The sequence below is a fragment of the Thalassophryne amazonica genome, chromosome 8 (genome assembly GCF_902500255.1).
Source record: "Thalassophryne amazonica chromosome 8, fThaAma1.1, whole genome shotgun sequence".
NCBI lineage: Eukaryota > Metazoa > Chordata > Actinopteri > Batrachoidiformes > Batrachoididae > Thalassophryne > Thalassophryne amazonica.
The window spans coordinates 77897072-77915468 of NC_047110.1; the positions used below are offsets into that span (position 1 = coordinate 77897072).

The following is an 18397-nucleotide window of genomic DNA, read 5'->3' on the forward strand; positions in this document are numbered from 1 at the left end:
TGTTGTTTGTTGGAAATTAATGGCTAAGAGACAAGTACATTTCAAAACTACATGCAGTACTACATAAAGACCCATTGCTCACAATAAAAATACAGAAAAAAATATAAAATTCGGTGTGACTTTAAATCAAGCGGCAACAATATACCACGTGACAGTCCAGCTTTTCCCGCCTCTATTTGTAAATACCGGAAGCAGCAAGAGAGCGGGACCTGTCTACGTTAACGGCTCAGTGTTTCAGAAGCATGTAGTTGACCTACAACCGAAAACGCGTGGGACTGAGACCAGAGTAGAAGTTGTTGGTGGTTTTAATATAAAGTAAATCTCGGAGCCTTTTGTTGTTTGCTGGTCCCACAGCGCCTCCTGTCCGCCGCTGCTGTGTGTTCACCATTTCAAGGTTCCGCCCTCTACAGACAGGTACAGACGTTTACACACGCTCTCTGTCTCTCCTTACATAAGAATAGCCTTACATTAAAAAGTCTGATGTGCGTTTTTAGAGGCGATTCTAATGTCGATTACAGCGCATTTTCAAAATTGTGCATTTTTTTTTATTTATTTTTTGCTGGAGTTAGCAGAGACTGAAGGTGCCGCGCGCTCTGTTCACAGACTCTGTGGTTTGTCCACTCATCCCACAGGATAAATCACAGTTCGTTATGACTCCGACTCCCTCATTATAAATTCAAGGAACTAACGAAACGTGTCTGTTGCAGTTTCTCAGAACTGCTGTTGCCCTCAGCAGATGTCTTGTTTTTCGGTCACAGTGAGCTAAGTAGCGGTGCTGCTCGTGTTGACACTGGGAGTGTTCAGTTACTGCAAAAACTACATCATAAAACACACACACATTATATATATATATATAATATAATATTATATATATATATATGTATATATATATATATGTATACGCACAAGACTGAGATTTATGCCTATAGTTCACACTTACATGGATGTTTTGGGATGGAAGTGGCAAGCGATACGGTACCACCACTTCCTGCGGTATCCAGTAACAACAGCATCCAGAGGTAATTGGTGAATGCTGCGTTCAAAACCCCCGGAAGGTTGGAGAGTCAGTCTTCTATCATGGAGGAATATGCCTTCGTTGAGCTGGAATTTTCACTGGAAACTCGTGAGTAAATTGAGCAACCCGAGGTATCGGCGGTTTATTGCCATTTAATCTATTTCCATTTTGTCTACACTGACATTCCCATTTAACCTTAGGCAGAATTCCCATTTGGTCTACTCCCATTTTGCCTGCACTCATTTTGACCACTGTTCCTATATCATCTACTCATAGTCGTATCAAGTGTCTCCAGGAGAAATTTGTCACTGGAAAGCTGTAAATACATGACTTTATGACTCATAGGCTCCATCACAGAAACGTTAGGCTAACATTAGCTTTTGGGCTAAATTAAGTCGCTAAAGATGTTTTTGTTCATGTGTAATGCTGCCAACTTAACTAAATGTACATAGAATATGAATATATTGCATATAGCAGTAACGTCTTGTTAAAATTTCATTTTAAAGATGCATTTTCAGCATTGGTAAAGTTGATGTCTAAGCAGTTGTAAACACTGCTGCCATCGCTGTGATGTCAACTCGGAATCCTCAGGTTGCTAAATTTCCTCACGGGTTTCCAAGTGAAAATTCCAGCCCTTCTGACTGCTTTGAACGCAGCATTTATCTTAAAGATAAGCTTGTTTCAATCTGGGTTTATTGGAAACATAGTCTGAATATACCCATGAAGTTATACCCTTACTAAGTCTAGTTTGCACGGTCAATTACAAAACTAAATAAAATAATAATGATATTTGTTTGATAATAAAAGAGTAGTCCCACCACTGGTTAAACTCGGTTCAAATCAAATAATTATTGGCGTACCCCAGGCTGAATTTGTGTGCAAATAAAAAGAATCCATTTACTAGACTTACTGTTTTTTTGCAGAGATAAGATCATAATTTATTCCCATTAAACCTAATATTGTTCTGCATACAGAATGAGTAACCCCGGTACCAAACAAACATACCATTTTGACGCAAGCGCAGATAACGTATATACAGGCCTGGTACTGGGGTCAGTACTTGACACCGGAAAACGTGCGTTGATGAGATTTCCTCGGTTGATTCCCTTTGTCTTGGAGCATGCATGCATTACAGCATCCACCACGCTATATACAACCACTTAGCCAAACTTTCGCTCCATTGCCACTCCTGAAAGTAGCCATCTATCTACTGGAACCAGTGCAGGCATCCTCTTCTCTTTTTGCAGATACCACTGATGCACCTGTGTTTTGGAAGCACATTACCATAATGTTGCCTTGACATTCCCTCACAATGCTAGTAGTATTCATCTGAATCTCTCTAAGTAACAGTTGCCACAAAGCCATTCAGGCAGTACTCAAGGATCCTCCAGAGAAGTTTGAAAGATATCTAGTTGTTGCCTTCGGCAGATGGTTTTATCCAAAGTAGCATTTCACATCCACATAAATAAGAGTAATCAGGCTTGGATCTCCTGATTCTTGCTGATACTGCCTGTACTATTTTTAACAGTACACATACAGTCCTGTAACACACTTGTATCACAAGGACAGAATTTTAAATGTGTTCAAAAATAAATGGAAATGAACCAATTATGTGCAGTTAAAATAATTACAAATATATTTTCTAAATAAAAATGATAAAATTGGTACGTATGGGTTAATTTATAGTAAACCACTTTCACAGCCACTTTTCATTAAAAAAGTCAGAAGATAGATGTGAGTGTCTCTGCTGCTTTCATTGCATTGAGACACCCTTCTGATGGCCGAGTCCAGGAAGTCATTTAAAGTCCATGCAATTACTGAATATTGAAGGAGCCAGCACACATCCCTGATGAACACCATTTTTCACTGGGCTTTCACTGCTCCTTACAGCACTCACAGTATCTGTGTATAAGCTGGCTGTTGATGTCCAGTAACCTCTTGGGGATGCTACAAATTCTCAGAATGTCCCAGAGAGCAACCAGATTAACTAAAACAAATACTATGTGAAAATCAACTTAGGCTGCAAAGAAGCTCTGCTGATATTCCAATATTGGTCCACCTTGAGCATTAAAGTGTCCTCCAGCAATGCTGAACCACTAAACTCATCAAACTTGCCGTGTCTTTCAGCTTCACACAAATGTTGGATAAAGAAGGTTGTGGTAGAATGAGACTGTCAGTCACTTTAGAATAGATTATTTAATGATTTCCTTCTATGTTGTTAATTATAGTGAATCCAATGATTTTGAATGGTTTCATGTTTTTTTTTTTAATGTGTAGCTATTATAGAATTCAGCAGGTGGCAGTGTTTCCTTACTTGTAGTTAACCTCTGCCTGAAGACTGGAAAAGAATGGCCAATTTAGACCAATGTTTACTCAGTTTGCCTTTTTTTTCTTGAAAATGTAATCAACTTTAATTTTGATATTGTATGTCAATATTTCTCAAAGTTAAAATATTCTGTATTTCTTGTGTTTCCTTTGTGATGATCTACTTTTCAGTGTTTTCGGTTCAGTCTACCAGGAGTCTTGAGTAAATGGTTTTGATTGTTTTGTTTGTTTGTTTGTTTTTTTTTTACTTTAAGTGTCAAATTAGTGAATGAATGAATAAATTCATTTCCTATACCCGCTCACTAAAAGTGTCAAATTGATTATATTAATATGTAAAACAATAATAATAATAATAAAATTAAGATAGATTGAACCAATACATAGAGAGGCAAAAATTCTTCAATCTATAAATGTTGACTGTCTGACTGCAGTGAAGATGGCAAATTTTTTTAAAACCGTTCAATCATCTGTTATTTATGCTGTGACCTGTATTCGAACCCAGGGCCACTGCTGCCACAAAGCACTGAGTACTGGCTGCACTATATGCTAACAGCCTTGCTGTCTGGCCGTTGACTGTCAGCATTTTCAATTCGTGTTCCATGTGTTTTAATTTTTGTTGCAGATTCATCAGTCTTGCTTTTCCTGAGGTTGTATCATTATGGATTAGTCGGTGATTGACACCCTGTGTATAGGAACATTTTGACACTGGGTCCCAAGGTGATTTTGGGCTTATTGAACTATGCATTGGTGGACAAAGTGCTTGACCATCTTGTCATCTCCACAGTGTACACAGATATTGTCTACATATCTCAGATGACTTTGACCTTGCTGTCACCTTTGTGACCTAGGTCGAGCGTCATGCTGTTTTTTGTTGCGTTTTTGTTTTTAATCATAATTATTGCAGCTTTGATAAAAGATTTGACAATAAATTGTAAATGGGTGGGAAAGCTGTAGAATGTTTCACTGGCCTGATCAGGCTCCGGGACCAGCAGTTTGAGATCCTCTTATTGGTGAATTGTTGCTGAGTTTAGTCCCGGTGTTTCCTCCGAGGAGTTATTAGTTAGCCATCATCCCACTAGAGAAAATAAGCTTCCCCTCTGTGTGAGCAAACAATATACTAACACAAATTAGGACTGGCTGCTTTGTGTCAATTGAGAGTTGAACAAAGATGCTACACAAAGTGATATGTCATTAGTGAGCAGGTGGGGAAAGAGGACACACAGAGCTGTGGCCTCTCCAAGGAAGTAATGAATCTGTTTCCATGGTAACGGACAGCCTCCATTGGATGGGGGGTGCAGCGGAGATCAAAGACCGCCGTGCTGAATGCTGCTGTAAGTGGAGGGTTAAATGGTCGAGCTGCGGTGGAGAAGCCCCTCATTAAACTTAGCCAAACTCGTTCAGTGCAGATTTGACGTGTTACTGCAGGTACAACAGAATGAAGAGCCACACGTTGAGGGTGGAGCTGCTAATCAATAATCAAAGGAGATTTGTTTGATTGTAACAACCAGTAATTTCAACGTAGGGCATGTTTTTTACATCACATAGACTGTCCGAAATACTTGTATAAATATAAGCTAAGGTACAGTCTTGTGTCAACCCCTTCTATATCCATTAGGCCCCCATCTCGTGTGTATGGATGCATTGTTAGAAGGCTTTTACAGGAGTAGGTTTTTGATTTAATAGGAATAAGTGATTGAACTTTGGGCATAATTTGAATCCACTGCAGTGAGGAATTGAGCATCTTGGTGTATTTGTCTTTATATGAGGCAGATTGGCCCATATATTGGTTAAACTTACATTAGAACCTGTAGTGTTAATTAAACTGGTGTTATATACATGCATAATAATTGTATTTACAACCACAAGGGGCATTCAGAGAGCCTTACATGTTTGACTCTAGTTAGTTCTTTTGGCCTCTCCTTTTTCTGACCCGGTTTGCCATAGCTGATGGGATAAGGATCCACAATACTTGGCACAGGTTTTACAACTGTTTGAATTAAACAGTTTGGACCTTGAATTTGGCCTTTTATGTTGAAAGTTAATGTGATCTCCATAAATATGTGACTTCGTATTGATGATTAACAGTGACCATGGACGTATCTTTAACCAATTCCTCAGAATAGCCATTTTTCAGTATCCCGTATATACAATTAATTGACCAGATTTTGACCTTGGTCTGTGACTTTGACTAACTCATTTCCTTTACAAAAACAATTTACTTTCACAATATTGATTTTTTTTATTTTACTTTAATTACTACCACAAGATTGGTCCAAATTGTAATAAGGCTCTTGAAGTTATTTATATATATATATATATATGTACACACACACACACACACACACACACACACACACACACACACACACACACACACACACACACACACACACACACACACACACACACACACACACACACACACAGAGGTATACAGGACTAAAAAAAACGAAGGCACTTAGAGAGAGCATACCTCCACTGAGGCCACATATTCCCCACCACCATAACACATAGTTTCACTTGCATTTAGCATCAAACCTTGTTTCCTTGTTTATGTAATATGCTCATAAATTTAAGATCCATTCATAACTGTTTGAGTTCAATATTCAACTCAAAAATTACATAAATGGTTTCCTAGGACATTATTCATTGTCTCACAAAATTTTGTCTAAGATTATTATTATTATTAATAATAATAATACATTTTTGAATTTAATGTTCCTGAATGCTTCAAACTTCTTCTGGATCTAAAATATGTTCTAGATCAAATTTAAAATAAAATTCCTCATTTTGTAAGACATTATCCTCACCAGATTTCATCAACATGTTTTTGCACTACTGCTGTGCATGGGAATAAAAATTGAAATATGTCTATGGGCTTCTACAGCTGCTAACTAGAGCCCAACCAATATGGATTTTTTTTTTTTTTTGGGGGGGGGGGGGTATGCTGATGATATTGATGTGTAAAAATTTTATGACACATCTGCCAATTTATACACAAAAGTGGCAGTGATTTCTATGTATTTGTTATCAAGCCTTTATGACAAAGAAATTAATTTTAAGGTTTGGTGTTTTACAGTTTAAACTTGAAATTTATTATAACCTATAAATATAACCAACAACCAACTAATGTGTCACCCTTTTGTCAAGCTAACTTTACTTGTATTGGAAGTCACTGTGTGGCATCACTCAGCATTTGCATAAAATCGACTTCCTGACTATTTTGGCCCTGCCTAGCTACTAGCATAGAGACCACTTGTCTCTTTTTGCTATAAAATGCCTGCTCTGATTGTAATGAAGTGCAGCTAGTTGCTTATCCTCTGTCTCTCGGAGCTAATGTGACCAAGGGGTGATGGGGTCCTAGCTATACTTGACAGTATTGCAAACAATGTTATAGAGGTGCCATTTGCTGGACAAGGTATGTAATGACATCATTTCCAACAGCCAAAGTGTTGTTTTGCATTGTTTGTTCAGTAAAATAAATGTTTTCATATCAGCAAAAATAAAACAGATACTGTTACGTTGTAGACAAGCTCATGTCCGCTAATATTATTGGCAAACTGTACTGTTAAAACATTAACTCTGTCAGCAGCATAAGATGTTCATGGTTTGAGTAATTTTAATGAGGAATTCCTTTTACCAAAGGGTGCAAAGTTGCATTTTTATCATGTGTGAAGATTTATCTGAAAATGATTTGAGATGTGAGGCTGAAGGATCAGCCGATATTAACATTAATATGGCTGTTTGTTTTTATAATACTGCATTTTGTTCTGCTTTAGCGTTTGAGGCAGAAATTACTTTTATTTTCACAACAGCATGTAGACGTTACTTTCGGTCAGTTTTTGGCCTCATCACAAAAATTTAAGGGGGATTATCCACAATGTTTTGGGAGTGATCACTGGGGTCCTATAGGACAGTTATAATTGGATAACTGTACCCTTGTAGGAGCAGTTACACCCCTGGTGGTCCGCTACTGTCACACTTGGTGGCACACTGAGCTGAGCTCTGGACATGGGGGGGGGAGTACAACAAGCCATGTGAAAGGCCAAGCATGAGGGGGGATCTCAAATCCTGTTTAAGCCTTTTGTCATTGACACAGGGATTTATTTGTCATTAAAGAATAATAACAGCATTTGTGGCACAATTAACAACCTGCATATAAATATGTACCAAAATGGCATAAAACCATCTTAACCCAGACTTATCCAGTTTGTATTAAGAACCCGCTACAGACGTTCACAGTGCATTGGTCTTCTCCATTCCAGCCACCATGTTCCAAACTGATTTCTATGTTCACCGTATGATGCAGATAAGAAAAACATCTGTCTGCAAATGACGGGCGTGATGATGCTGACAGGCTGCACCATCTGTTCTGAACCTTAATAACTGTGCTGGTGAATTATTGCCTGTACCCAGCAGTGTCCTTCTGCGAGGTGCCCAGACAAAGACCCTCACCCTCCTGCTGTTTTTATTAGTTCTTTAAGATGAGCAAAGGGGGAGAGAGAAAAAAAAGCAGGAATGTGGGGAGGCTTCAGGCTTTAAAGAGGAAAACTGGGAGAAGATTGAGTGCCAAAAATGAAAGCAGATCAGAGATAGTGACAGATTTTCCAAATGAGACAAAGACATTGTGTACCCCAGAGGCTGACCCGCAGGCCTTCAGTAACCCCTCACCCCTGTGGAGGGCGATAAGGAGCCAATGCAGAAAACCTTTTTGCTTATCTCTCTTCTCTGAAGCTGTTGTGTTTTATAGGTTGTAGTGCTTTTGTTTCCATGTTCACTGCCTGTCGCTGATCACTCACAGCTCGTTTGAAAGAATAGAATAGTTTTGGGGGGGAAGAACCCCCCCCCCCTCTGTATCTCATCTTCTTCTTCTCCTCCTCTGTCTGCTCTTTATTGAATCCCGCCTCGTATCATTTATCTCTGCAGCCTCCCTCCTCCCTGTTGCTTTAGAGGCCCGTCGTCTTTTCTCTCCCAGCTTGGTTTGTTGACACACAGTCGATCTACGGTTCTCTTTCAGCTCTGCCACCCTTCTTTTTAACTGTCACCCCTCCAACCCTGAGCCTTGTCCTCCACTTTCCCTGAGCGGTAAAGCTGCCACAGCTGTGGACTGTATTAGAGCTGCTGCTGAGTAGTTGCAGCTCTACTAAATAATACAGTGCAGCCATTAGATTCTGTTCCAGTGTTGACAGTTTTAAAATGTTTCAGCTTTTCTCTGAACAGGTCTCATGTATTTTATTGATCACTTTGAGATTTTGCTCAAATCTCTGGCCACGTTGGTAACAGCATGGTGGCTTAGTGCTTAGCACTCTTGCCTTACAGCAAGAAGGCCTGAGGTTCGAGTCCACCCGTGCCCAGTTACTTTTTGTGTGGAGGGTGCATGTTTTTACTGTGTTCTTTGGGTTCCCTCCCACCATCAAAATATGTACATTTAGGGTCTGTCTGCTCCTTTCTTTGCTCCTGATCAAGGCACCATCTCTACATCTGGAGTTGGCCTCGGGTGCCGGCCTGTGGCTGCCCACTGCTCCAAGTGGTTGAATTGTGTTTAAATGCCGAGGACAAATTTCACTGATGACAGTAAAGACCCTTCCGTCTGTATTTTGGCAAATGTGTTTTTTTTGGGGGGGCTATGTTTTGCTTGACCTTTGACCAATTTGTTCCAGAAGTTAATAGAGACACTAACCAAGTAATATTCCCACAAAGTTTGGAGGAAATCTGTCCAGCCTTTTAAAATTAGCTTACACACACTGACACACCCGGAAAGTCAATCATCACTGCAGCTTCAGGTATTTGTGGTTACATGTTTTTAAGACTTGTGGTGACGTATACTGCTGTGCTGAAATGGGTTATGACTTTGTTAAAGGAATTTTATATATATATATAATGGGCGACAGGTCTGGACTGCAGGCAGGCCAGTCTAGTACCTGCACTCTTTTACTAAGAAGCCACGCTGTTGTAACACGTGCAAAATGTGGCTTGCCATTGTCTTGCTGAAATAATTAGGGACGTCCCTGAAAAAGATGTTGCTTGGATGGCAGCATGTGTTGCTCCAAATCCTGGATGTACCTTTCAGCATTGATGGCGCCATCACAGATGTGTAAGTTGCCCATGCCATGGGCACTAACACATCCCCATACCATCACAGATGCTGGCTTTTGAATTTAATGCTGATAACAAACTGGATGGTCTTTTTCCTCTTTTGTCTAGAGGACACGACGTCCATGATTTCCAAAAAGAATTTGAAATGTGGACTCATCAGACCAGAGCACACTCTTCCACTTTGCATCTGTCCATTTCACATGAGCTCGGGCCCGGAGAAGATGGCATTGTTTCTGGATGTTGTTGATGTATGGCTTTCGCTTTGCATGGTAGAGTTTTAACTTGCACTTGTAAATGTAGCGACGACTGTGCAGTGCCGCCTGAGGAATCGAAGGTCACGAGCATTCAGTGTTGGTTTTTGGCCTTGGCGCTTACATGTCGAAAGTTCTCCAGATTCTCTGAATTTTCTGATTATATTATGGACTGTAGATGATGGAATCCCTAAATTTCTTGCAATTGAACATTGAGAAACGTTGTTAAACTGGACTATTTTTTCACGCAGTTGTTCACAAAGTGGTGATCCTCACCCCATCTCTGCTTGTGAATGGCTGAGCCTTTTGGGGATGCTCCTTTTATACCCAATCATGATACTCACAGTTCGTGTCCTCAGTTCCCATACGCTTGAGTGTTGTTAGAAGGAAAGGTGATGTAACACAGTGGTAAACACCACTGTCCCAGGTTTTTTGAAACATGTTGCAGGGATCCATTCAAAATAAAGAAATATTTGCACAAAAACAATAAAGTTTATCAGTTTGAACATTAAATATCTTGTCTTTGTGGTGTATTCAATTGCATATAGGTCAAAGAGGATTTGCAAATCATTGTATTCTGTTTTTATTTACATTTTACACAATGTCCCAACTTCATTGGAATTGGGGTTGTATATATATAAACCATCTCACCAGTTTTCATGAAAATGTTTTGACTTCCTCTGTGTAATTTAAAACAATACAAAATTTCTAGCCCCTTCTTAAAAAATGTCATGAATTCTATATGATGTTGGACAAACTGTTCATTAGTTTTGTTCTTCATAACCAACCAACATACATGGATGAAAACATTATCTCCTCCACAGAAACATGTTACAGCTGAGAAATAAAGTGTGAGGGTTAACACAGCTCAAAGATTTGCTCCTCTCACTGTCAACAGGTGTTGGAATGAGCACATTGAGGCACAGCAGGGATAAAAAGAAACCACAGCCTACAGTGACCAGGACAACCCACACATCCAGTTTCCAGGGCGGGCAGATCCATTCAGAAGATCGCCTGGACTCTGTGCCGCAATCGCACGGAAAGCAGTGCAGGAAACAATCTGACACTGCCCTGGCTCGAGACCTGAGCCAAATGAGTGTGAGTGGACAAGATGTTGCACCTCTGAGGTGAGGCGATGGACCTTCACTGTGAAATAATGTCTGTCATTAACACGGAGATGTCAGGTCACTGGAAGCAAAGATTGTTTTCTCTCTCATTTTTGTTCTGCTCTTTAGGAAAGAAAAGATGTCCAAAGATAATGGCCACTCTGTGCAATTAGGTCAGCTCTCAGAGTCCAGATCTGAGTTTAAGAGTACACCATCTTCTCGGAGAGGTCTCGCCTCCGTGGCTCGACTGGTGAAGCTTGGCCGCTGTAAGAATGTGGTGGTGGTGACCGGAGCAGGAATCAGCACAGCCAGCGGCATCCCAGACTTTAGGTTTGTACAGTTACTTGTCATTGTACAGTTCCTTTGTGGGAGAAACGGTGGAGCAGTTGTTAGCTTTTACCCCTTTTGAACTATTTTGAAACAGGACACTGAATCCTCCACCTGCCCATTTGAGGTGTCAGTGTATTTGAAACAAGTAGAATATTGAGGGCAAAGGTTTTTGTTTTGTCCTCTATCTCTCTGCATTGAGCAGCCACTGCATAATGTTGCTGTTCTCACTTCCAGATATGCATCCCACAAAATCAGGGTCTGTAACGGTGACAAACAGGCATGTGAAGTTCAAGGTTGTCCACAAATGTGATCTCGCACACAGTTTGATGAGTGTACCATGGATTTGTACCATGTGGCGTGTGCAAAAATAACATAACACACCTGTAGTATAAGTTCAAAACAATCTTGGTGCTTTTGGAAAAGCTACTGGTGATGTCATGGTACAACAACAAACATTTCTTTCTCCACATAAATGCAAGGGATTATGCAAGCATCTTAAAGTTGGTTATGGGAAATACAGGATTTTCAAACATCTTAAAATTCCTCCATGGTTAAAACAAGATACCTTGCTATGGGTTTGGGACATAGTAGTGGATGTTCACCACTACTATTATTGTTCTGGTGCCATGCAGTGCTTCCTAACGTGTGTTAAAAATTAACTTTGTCTGCATACCTGTATTCAGTACCCTGCTTCTTTCATCTTTTGAAGTGCTGTAGTGTCCCCAATGTAGCCTTCACCAAAGCGCATGTGTTAGCATGTATGTACTGCCTTATCATCTGCAGAACTCCAGGAACAGGACTGTATGCCAACTTGGAGAAGTACAACCTTCCTTACCCAGAAGCTGTTTTCAGCATCGACTACTTCTCCGATGACCCACAGCCTTTCTTCTCACTGGCCAAGGAGTTGTATCCCGGCAGCCACCGGCCAAACTACATACACTACTTCATCCACATGCTTCATCTCAAAGGCCTGCTGCTCCGACTCTACACCCAGAACATCGATGGACTGGAGAAATGTGAGCTTAAATTTTTATGGGCTGTTTTTGATCCAAGTGGATAAAGTTAAATCCAACTCTGCATGTAATTAATTATAAACCAACAAATACATTTTTTTCTGCCAATGTTTTACATTAATTCCCAGCAGTCATTGGGAGAGAGGCGGGGTACACCCTGGACAGGCCACCAGTCCAAAGCAGGGCCACATATAGACAAACTAATTCACACCTACGGTCAAATTAAAGTTTCCATTTAACCCTACCTGCATGTCTCTGCAAGTAGGAGGAAGCCGGAGCATTCAGAGGCAACCCACAAAAACACAGGGAGAACGTAAACTCCACACCGAGAGAACCAGGTGGCAAACCCAGGACCCTCTCGCTGTGAGGCAACAGTGCTAACCACTAATCCACCTTGCCACCCGTTTTTTTCTTTAATGTAACCAATGTCATGTCATACATTAACTTTTCCCTACTGTTAATGGTGTTGCATATCTGATGCTTTTTTTACAAATTATTCCCCAAGTTCTAGCCTTGAAGGATCATGTGGATCTAAACTCTCATGATACTTCATTCTGAAGTACCAGGTCTGGGAGCATGCGCTTGTGTCTGCATCGCTGCATCCACAGAAAGACCTTGGTTCAGAAAAACCTTGGTCCACCCCCACCTCTCAAAAGTAACCTGCTGCAGCTAATGGAAGTCCTCAACCCTGAGGCTTCTGTGTGCTGGACTGCTCACCAAGAAATAAGTTACATGGACAAAATGTTGCAGTTGAAATGGCAGGTGGCAACTGTTGCAGTGCTGAGGGATCATCCACTGCATGGCAGTGCCCAGGCCTAAACCTGAGGCATCTCATGCAAATGGATACCTAGAACATCTTTTCTCTGAGTATATACACCTAGGAAGACTTTATGGAAGTTGCTGGCCAGTTGTTTGGTGATGCAGGGACCTTTGTAGAAGGCCCGGGTCTTTGGAGTTCGTATGCTTTCTGTGGGGCTGTGAGACTTGGACACTAACCAGTGACCTAAGGGGAGGTGATGGTCTAGTGGTTAAGGATTGGGCTTGAGACCAGAGGAGCCTCGGTTCAAATCCCAGCCTGACTGGAAAATCGCTAAGGGCCCTTGGGCAAGGTCCTTAATCCCCTAGTTGCTCCCAGTGTTTTGTGAGTACTTTGTATGGCAGCACCCTCACATCTGGTTGAATGTGAGGTATTATTGTAAAGTGCTTTGAGCGTCTGACGCAGATGGAAAAGCACTACATTTAAATGCAGTCCATTTACCTAAGACTGTGGCTGACTGTCTTTAGGACTCTTTCTCTCTCTCTCCTAAGGACTGTCTGTTTTGAGTGTGACCACTTGTGCTCGCTAAGCGTTAACCTGTTTTGCCCCACTGGCAACATTTTGTTGCCAAAGTGCATCACTGTCATTTTCTGCTCACAGTAAAAAAAAAAAAACAAATCTCAAAGGTACTAATGCAAGTTTTCCACACACACACAAAAAAATCTGGACATAAACTGGTTAATTTCAGAGATGAATCAAAGGTGCAGCTGTTAAGTCACTGAGTCTGTGTGATGTCCTTGTCTGTTAATATCAGTCTTAATTTAAAACATTTCCTCAGTGTGCGGTATCCCAGATGACAAACTCGTGGAGGCTCATGGAAGTTTCTCCACAGCTTCCTGTCACCTGTGCTACACCTCATTCCCGGCTGAGGAGGCAAAGGTGTGTGTGTATGTTTTTCCAGAGACCAAATCCACTACCTTTCACATATCACATACAGTGGGGCAAAAAAGTATTTAGTCAGTCTCTGATTGTGCAAGTTCTCCTACTTAGAAAGATGAGAGACGTCTGTAATTTTCAACATATGTACATGTCAACTATGAGAGACAAAATAAGAAAAAATCCAGAAAATCACATTGTAGGATTTTTAAAGAATTTATTTGTAAATTATGGTGGAAAATAAGTATTTGGTCACCCACAAACAAGCAAGATTTCTGTTAGGGTTAAACCTACTAAAATGAGACAACCCAGACATTAGACACAGAAAATAAGCACAAGAGAAGCTGTAATTCTTTCTCGCTGCGAGGAGACAGTTGTTCGAACGCTCAGTACCGTCTCTCTGAAAAACCCGTCCCCCTCTCTTCAGCTTTTATTTTCTCAAAAACAGAGGGCAAAAGCAAACATAAATCATTTCAGAGTCTGTCTTCATACAGAGAAGACATTATTATGGGTGTTTTGACAGTCAAAACAGAGCAACTGCATCTGGTTTCACAGGGTCGTACCGTTCCCCTTCAAGGACAGTTAGCTAATTAGACTTACACTGCTGTGTTCGGCTCATTTTCAAACAGTAGAAGGGTTCGCATTCTCAGACAGTCCATTCTCCTCAAAGAAAACAAAAGGTCACAGTATACGAGTATGATCAGTAGTTCATTAGAAAATGAAAACGCACAACTAATGTATAAGAAAGACATTATAAATGGTAACATATGTACAATTCCTCTAACAATTTCTGGCTCTCACAGACCTCTAACTTCTTCTTTAAGAAGCTCTTCTGTCCTCCACCTGTTACCTGTATTAATGGCACCTGTTTGAATTTATCTGCATAAAAGACACCTGTCCACAGCCTCAAACAGTCAGACACCAAACTCAACCATGGTCAAGACCAAAGAGCTGTCGAAGGACACCAGGACGAACATTGTAGACCTGCACCAGGCTGGGAAGAGTGAATATACAATAGTCAAGCAGGTTGGTGTGAATAAATAAACTGTGGGAGCAATTGTAAGAAAATGCAAGACATACAAGACCATTGATAATCTCCCTCGACCTGGGACTCCACACAAGATCTCATCCTGTGGGGTCAAAATGATCATGAGAACGATGAACAAAAATCCCACAACTACACGGAAGGACCTGATGAATGACCTACAGAGAGCTGGGACCAAAGTAACAAAGGCTTCATACTACACAGAGAGGGACTCAAATCCTGCAGTACCAGGCATGTCCCCCTGCTTAAGCCAGTATGTGTCCAGGCCCTTCTGAAGTTTGCCAGAGAGTGTATGAATGATCCAGAAGAGGACTGGGAGAATATCACATGGTCAGATGAAACCAAAATAGAACATTTTGGTAAAGACTCAACTCGTCATGTTTGGAGGAAGAAGAATGCTGAGTTGCATTCCATACCTCCTGTGAAGCATGGGGGTGGAAACATCATGCTTTGGGGCTGTTTTTCTGCAAAGGGGACAGGACGACTGATCTGTGTTAAGGGAAGAATGAACATGGCCATGTATCATGAGATTTTAAGCCAAAACGTCCTTCCATCAGTGAGAGCATCGAAGATGCAACATGGCTGGGTCTTCCAGCATGACAATGATCCCAAACACACTGCTCAGGCAACGAAGGAGTGGTTCTGTAAAAAGCATTTCAAGGTCCTGGAGTGGCTTAGCCAGTCTCCAGACCTCAACCCCATAGAAAATTTGATGGAGTTGAAAGTCCATGTTGCCCAGCGACAGCCCCAAAACATCACTGCTCTAGAGGAGATCTGCATGGAGGAATGGGCCAAAATACCAGCTGGGTGATTCTTAGACTACGGGCACTTATGTCCTTTGATCATATTGTATGAAAAACAGAAAAAAGGGGAAATTTCACACTTTTATAGTTATCTTTACAATGAAAGTGTTTTAAGAAATGTGTTCTAATAGTCTATGATGACTTTTTCACCTTTTTTCAGCATCATTAGATGCAAATATTGCCGTTTTGTGCTTGTCCCACACCCAGACTTTAGATCTTCAATGATAAAAATGAATGGTAAAAAAAAGTTTCTAATGTTTTAAAATATCTCTGAATAAAATATCAGTAAAATAGTCAAAACATAATTGGGGTATTCAATGTCATAGAACTGTTGTGATTTTTTTTAAACAAACTGTAGTTGTCCCACACTATTGCCGTAATTTCCACCACAACACTGTAATGTCCCTTTAAACAGTTTGTATGAAAGATTGTTTGGGTAGTTTCTATGGAGATAAACAGTGACATCAGAGCACATGTATATAGCGCCAAATCACAACAAACAGTTGCCCCAAGGCGCTTTATATTGTAAGGCAATGGTGTGGTGGAAATTACATTTACAAGGCCAATAGTGCCCGTAGTTAAAGAATCACCCAGCTATAGTGTGTGCAAACCTGGTTAAGACTTACAGGAAACGTTTGACCTCTGTCATTACCAACAAAGATTATGTTACAAAGTACTGAGTTGAACTTTTATTATTGACCAAATACTTATTTTCCACCATATTATACAAATAAATTCTTTAAAAATCCTACAATGTGATTTCATAGATTTTTTTTTTCTCATTTTGTCTCTCACAGTTGAAGTGTACTTATCATGAAAATTACAGACTTCTCTCATCTTTCTAAGTAGGAGAACTTGCACAATCAGGGACTGAGTAAATACTTTTTTACCCCATTGTAACTGTGAATTAATGAGCCATGTCTGTCTCACAGCATGCTATCATGAACGGCAACATCCCAATCTGTACATTCTGCTCTGCCACGGTCAAACCCAATGTTGTGTTTTTTGGAGAGGACCTCCCTCAGAAGTATTTTCTTCACACCAAAGATTTTCCCAAAGCAGACCTACTGATCATTATGGGAACATCTTTGCAGGTTAACATCTTAGTAGACAGTACTTGTAAATGGTTACATTTAGAACTTTATTCAGTATTTAATTTTCCTGTCAAAATTGCAGATTGAACCATTTGCCAGTCTGGTTAATACAGTGCGTTTCACTGTGCCGCGTCTCCTCCTGAACCGGCACGCAGTGGGTCCCTTTGAGAAAGTACGACTTCGCAGAGGAGACTACATGGAATTGGGTAACCTGGAAGATACAGTTCGGAGGTTTGCTGGAATGTTGGGTTGGAACGAAGACATTACAGAGCTGATGAGGAGTCACGAAAAAGGGGTGGGTTCAATTTGAATAATATAGGCATACAATTTATTTTTTTTTAGGTTTGTTGTCAAAGAAAATTTGGTCACTTGGGGAAAATTAGTGTGAAGGTAGGAAACAGTCAGTTTGGGTGTTTTTGTGAGTTTAAACCCTCGACTATCCCCGGCTGTGCCACTTACAGCAGTTTGTGTTTTTCCTTTACAGAGCATCGAGTCTTCGTTAAGCAGCACTTCCTCAGTTAGTGGGGAGCACAGCAGAGGTGCACAACTGGAGACAAAGTCCAGACCGGGAGGTCAAAGGGCAGCCAGCAGTAGCGAGGAGACAGACTCTGAGACGGACAGTAGGAGCTCTGCATCCTCCAGTCGAAGCAACTGACACGTTTTGTAAAGACAGCATCAAAATAACCAGAGACTGTTTTTATCTCAGCTGTCCTCGATGTGCAGCTTTTTTTTTTTTTTCTTTCATCAGCAGCATGTGCCTTTATTGTGTTAGTCAGGCCACATCTGTAAATATTAAAATCATCACACGACCTGTGCTGCCACCACACGCAGAGCTGAAGCACTTGTTTTAGTGGACCCTGCATGTTTGAATAAGAATCAGTTTAATTTTCTAAGTACTATATTTTTAATGATGTATCTAATAACAATAAAGTTGTCTTTTTTGCTGCTCTGTATCTTCTGTCTGCTTGCTTTCAAAAGAGAACATTCCATTTAAAGTCCACTTTATAACATGCCTGCTCTGTGAGCTGGTGTCACATATCTGTGTTCATACTATGGAACTGCCTCAGGTCCTGGATGGCAACCACCCTGGCAGACAAGTGAAACATCACTTCCCAATGATTCATTGGGAAGCGAATCCTTCACACCATATTTACAACAAATGTGAATATTTACTGTCTGCACACAATACAGAAAGTAATAACTCATTCAAAAATATAGATTTAAGAGGGGTATGAATGAAAAACCACTGAGCAAAATAATGTCAGGAAATGTATTTTGGATTGTCCCAGCTGCTCAAAATCACCACAGTGGCTCATGAAGAGTTTTGCATGAGGACTTGGCACAAGATTCACAGCAGATGCCCCCTCCGATCCTCCATTTGGAGTTTCTGAGACCTCCCGGTCTTACCAAACTTACCCTAGCCAAGTACTAACCAGGACCCACTCTGCTTAACTTCTGAGAGATAACAGGATCAGAGTGGAATAGTTCCACACTGTATGTAAGATATATTTTAGAATTTTCTCTAACTTTATAGAAAACATTGCTGAAACAATTCAACTGACAACTATTTTGCTAAGTAGTTATCTGTACAAATCATTTAACAAAAATACAAACCACTCTGGTGTG

The 18397-nt window shown here is 40.6% G+C and overlaps 1 protein-coding gene across 2 annotated transcripts; it reads left to right on the plus strand.

Annotated features, from left to right (window-relative positions):
* The first annotated feature begins 390 nt into the window (after positions 1-390).
* On the plus strand, positions 391-17530 carry si:dkey-103i16.6 (SIRT1 domain-containing protein). 2 transcript variants are annotated; one of them, XM_034176770.1, is made up of 8 exons: positions 391-414; positions 10586-10814; positions 10923-11123; positions 11907-12139; positions 13732-13832; positions 16610-16771; positions 16854-17066; positions 17256-17530. In XM_034176770.1, exons 2-8 carry the CDS (start codon positions 10594-10596, stop codon positions 17424-17426), a joined length of 1302 nt encoding a protein of 433 aa, XP_034032661.1. In that variant the 5' UTR covers positions 391-414; positions 10586-10593; the 3' UTR covers positions 17427-17530. The 2 variants fall into 2 exon arrangements, with proteins under 2 accessions (XP_034032661.1, XP_034032662.1); XM_034176771.1 differs by lacking the exon at positions 391-414 and adding an exon at positions 1002-1019.
* Positions 17531-18397: the final 867 nt, after the last annotated feature.

Bases quoted from the DNA above. Each gene is read 5' to 3' on its own strand.
- si:dkey-103i16.6 (XM_034176770.1), top strand. From the start codon at position 10,594: ATGAGCACATTGAGGCACAGCAGGGATAAAAAGAAACCACAGCCTACA. The intron at 12,140-13,731 runs GTGAGCTTAAAT...ACATTTCCTCAG, and splicing joins CATCGATGGACTGGAGAAAT to TGTGCGGTATCCCAGATGAC. The intron at 17,067-17,255 runs GTGGGTTCAATT...TTTCCTTTACAG, and splicing joins TGAGGAGTCACGAAAAAGGG to AGCATCGAGTCTTCGTTAAG.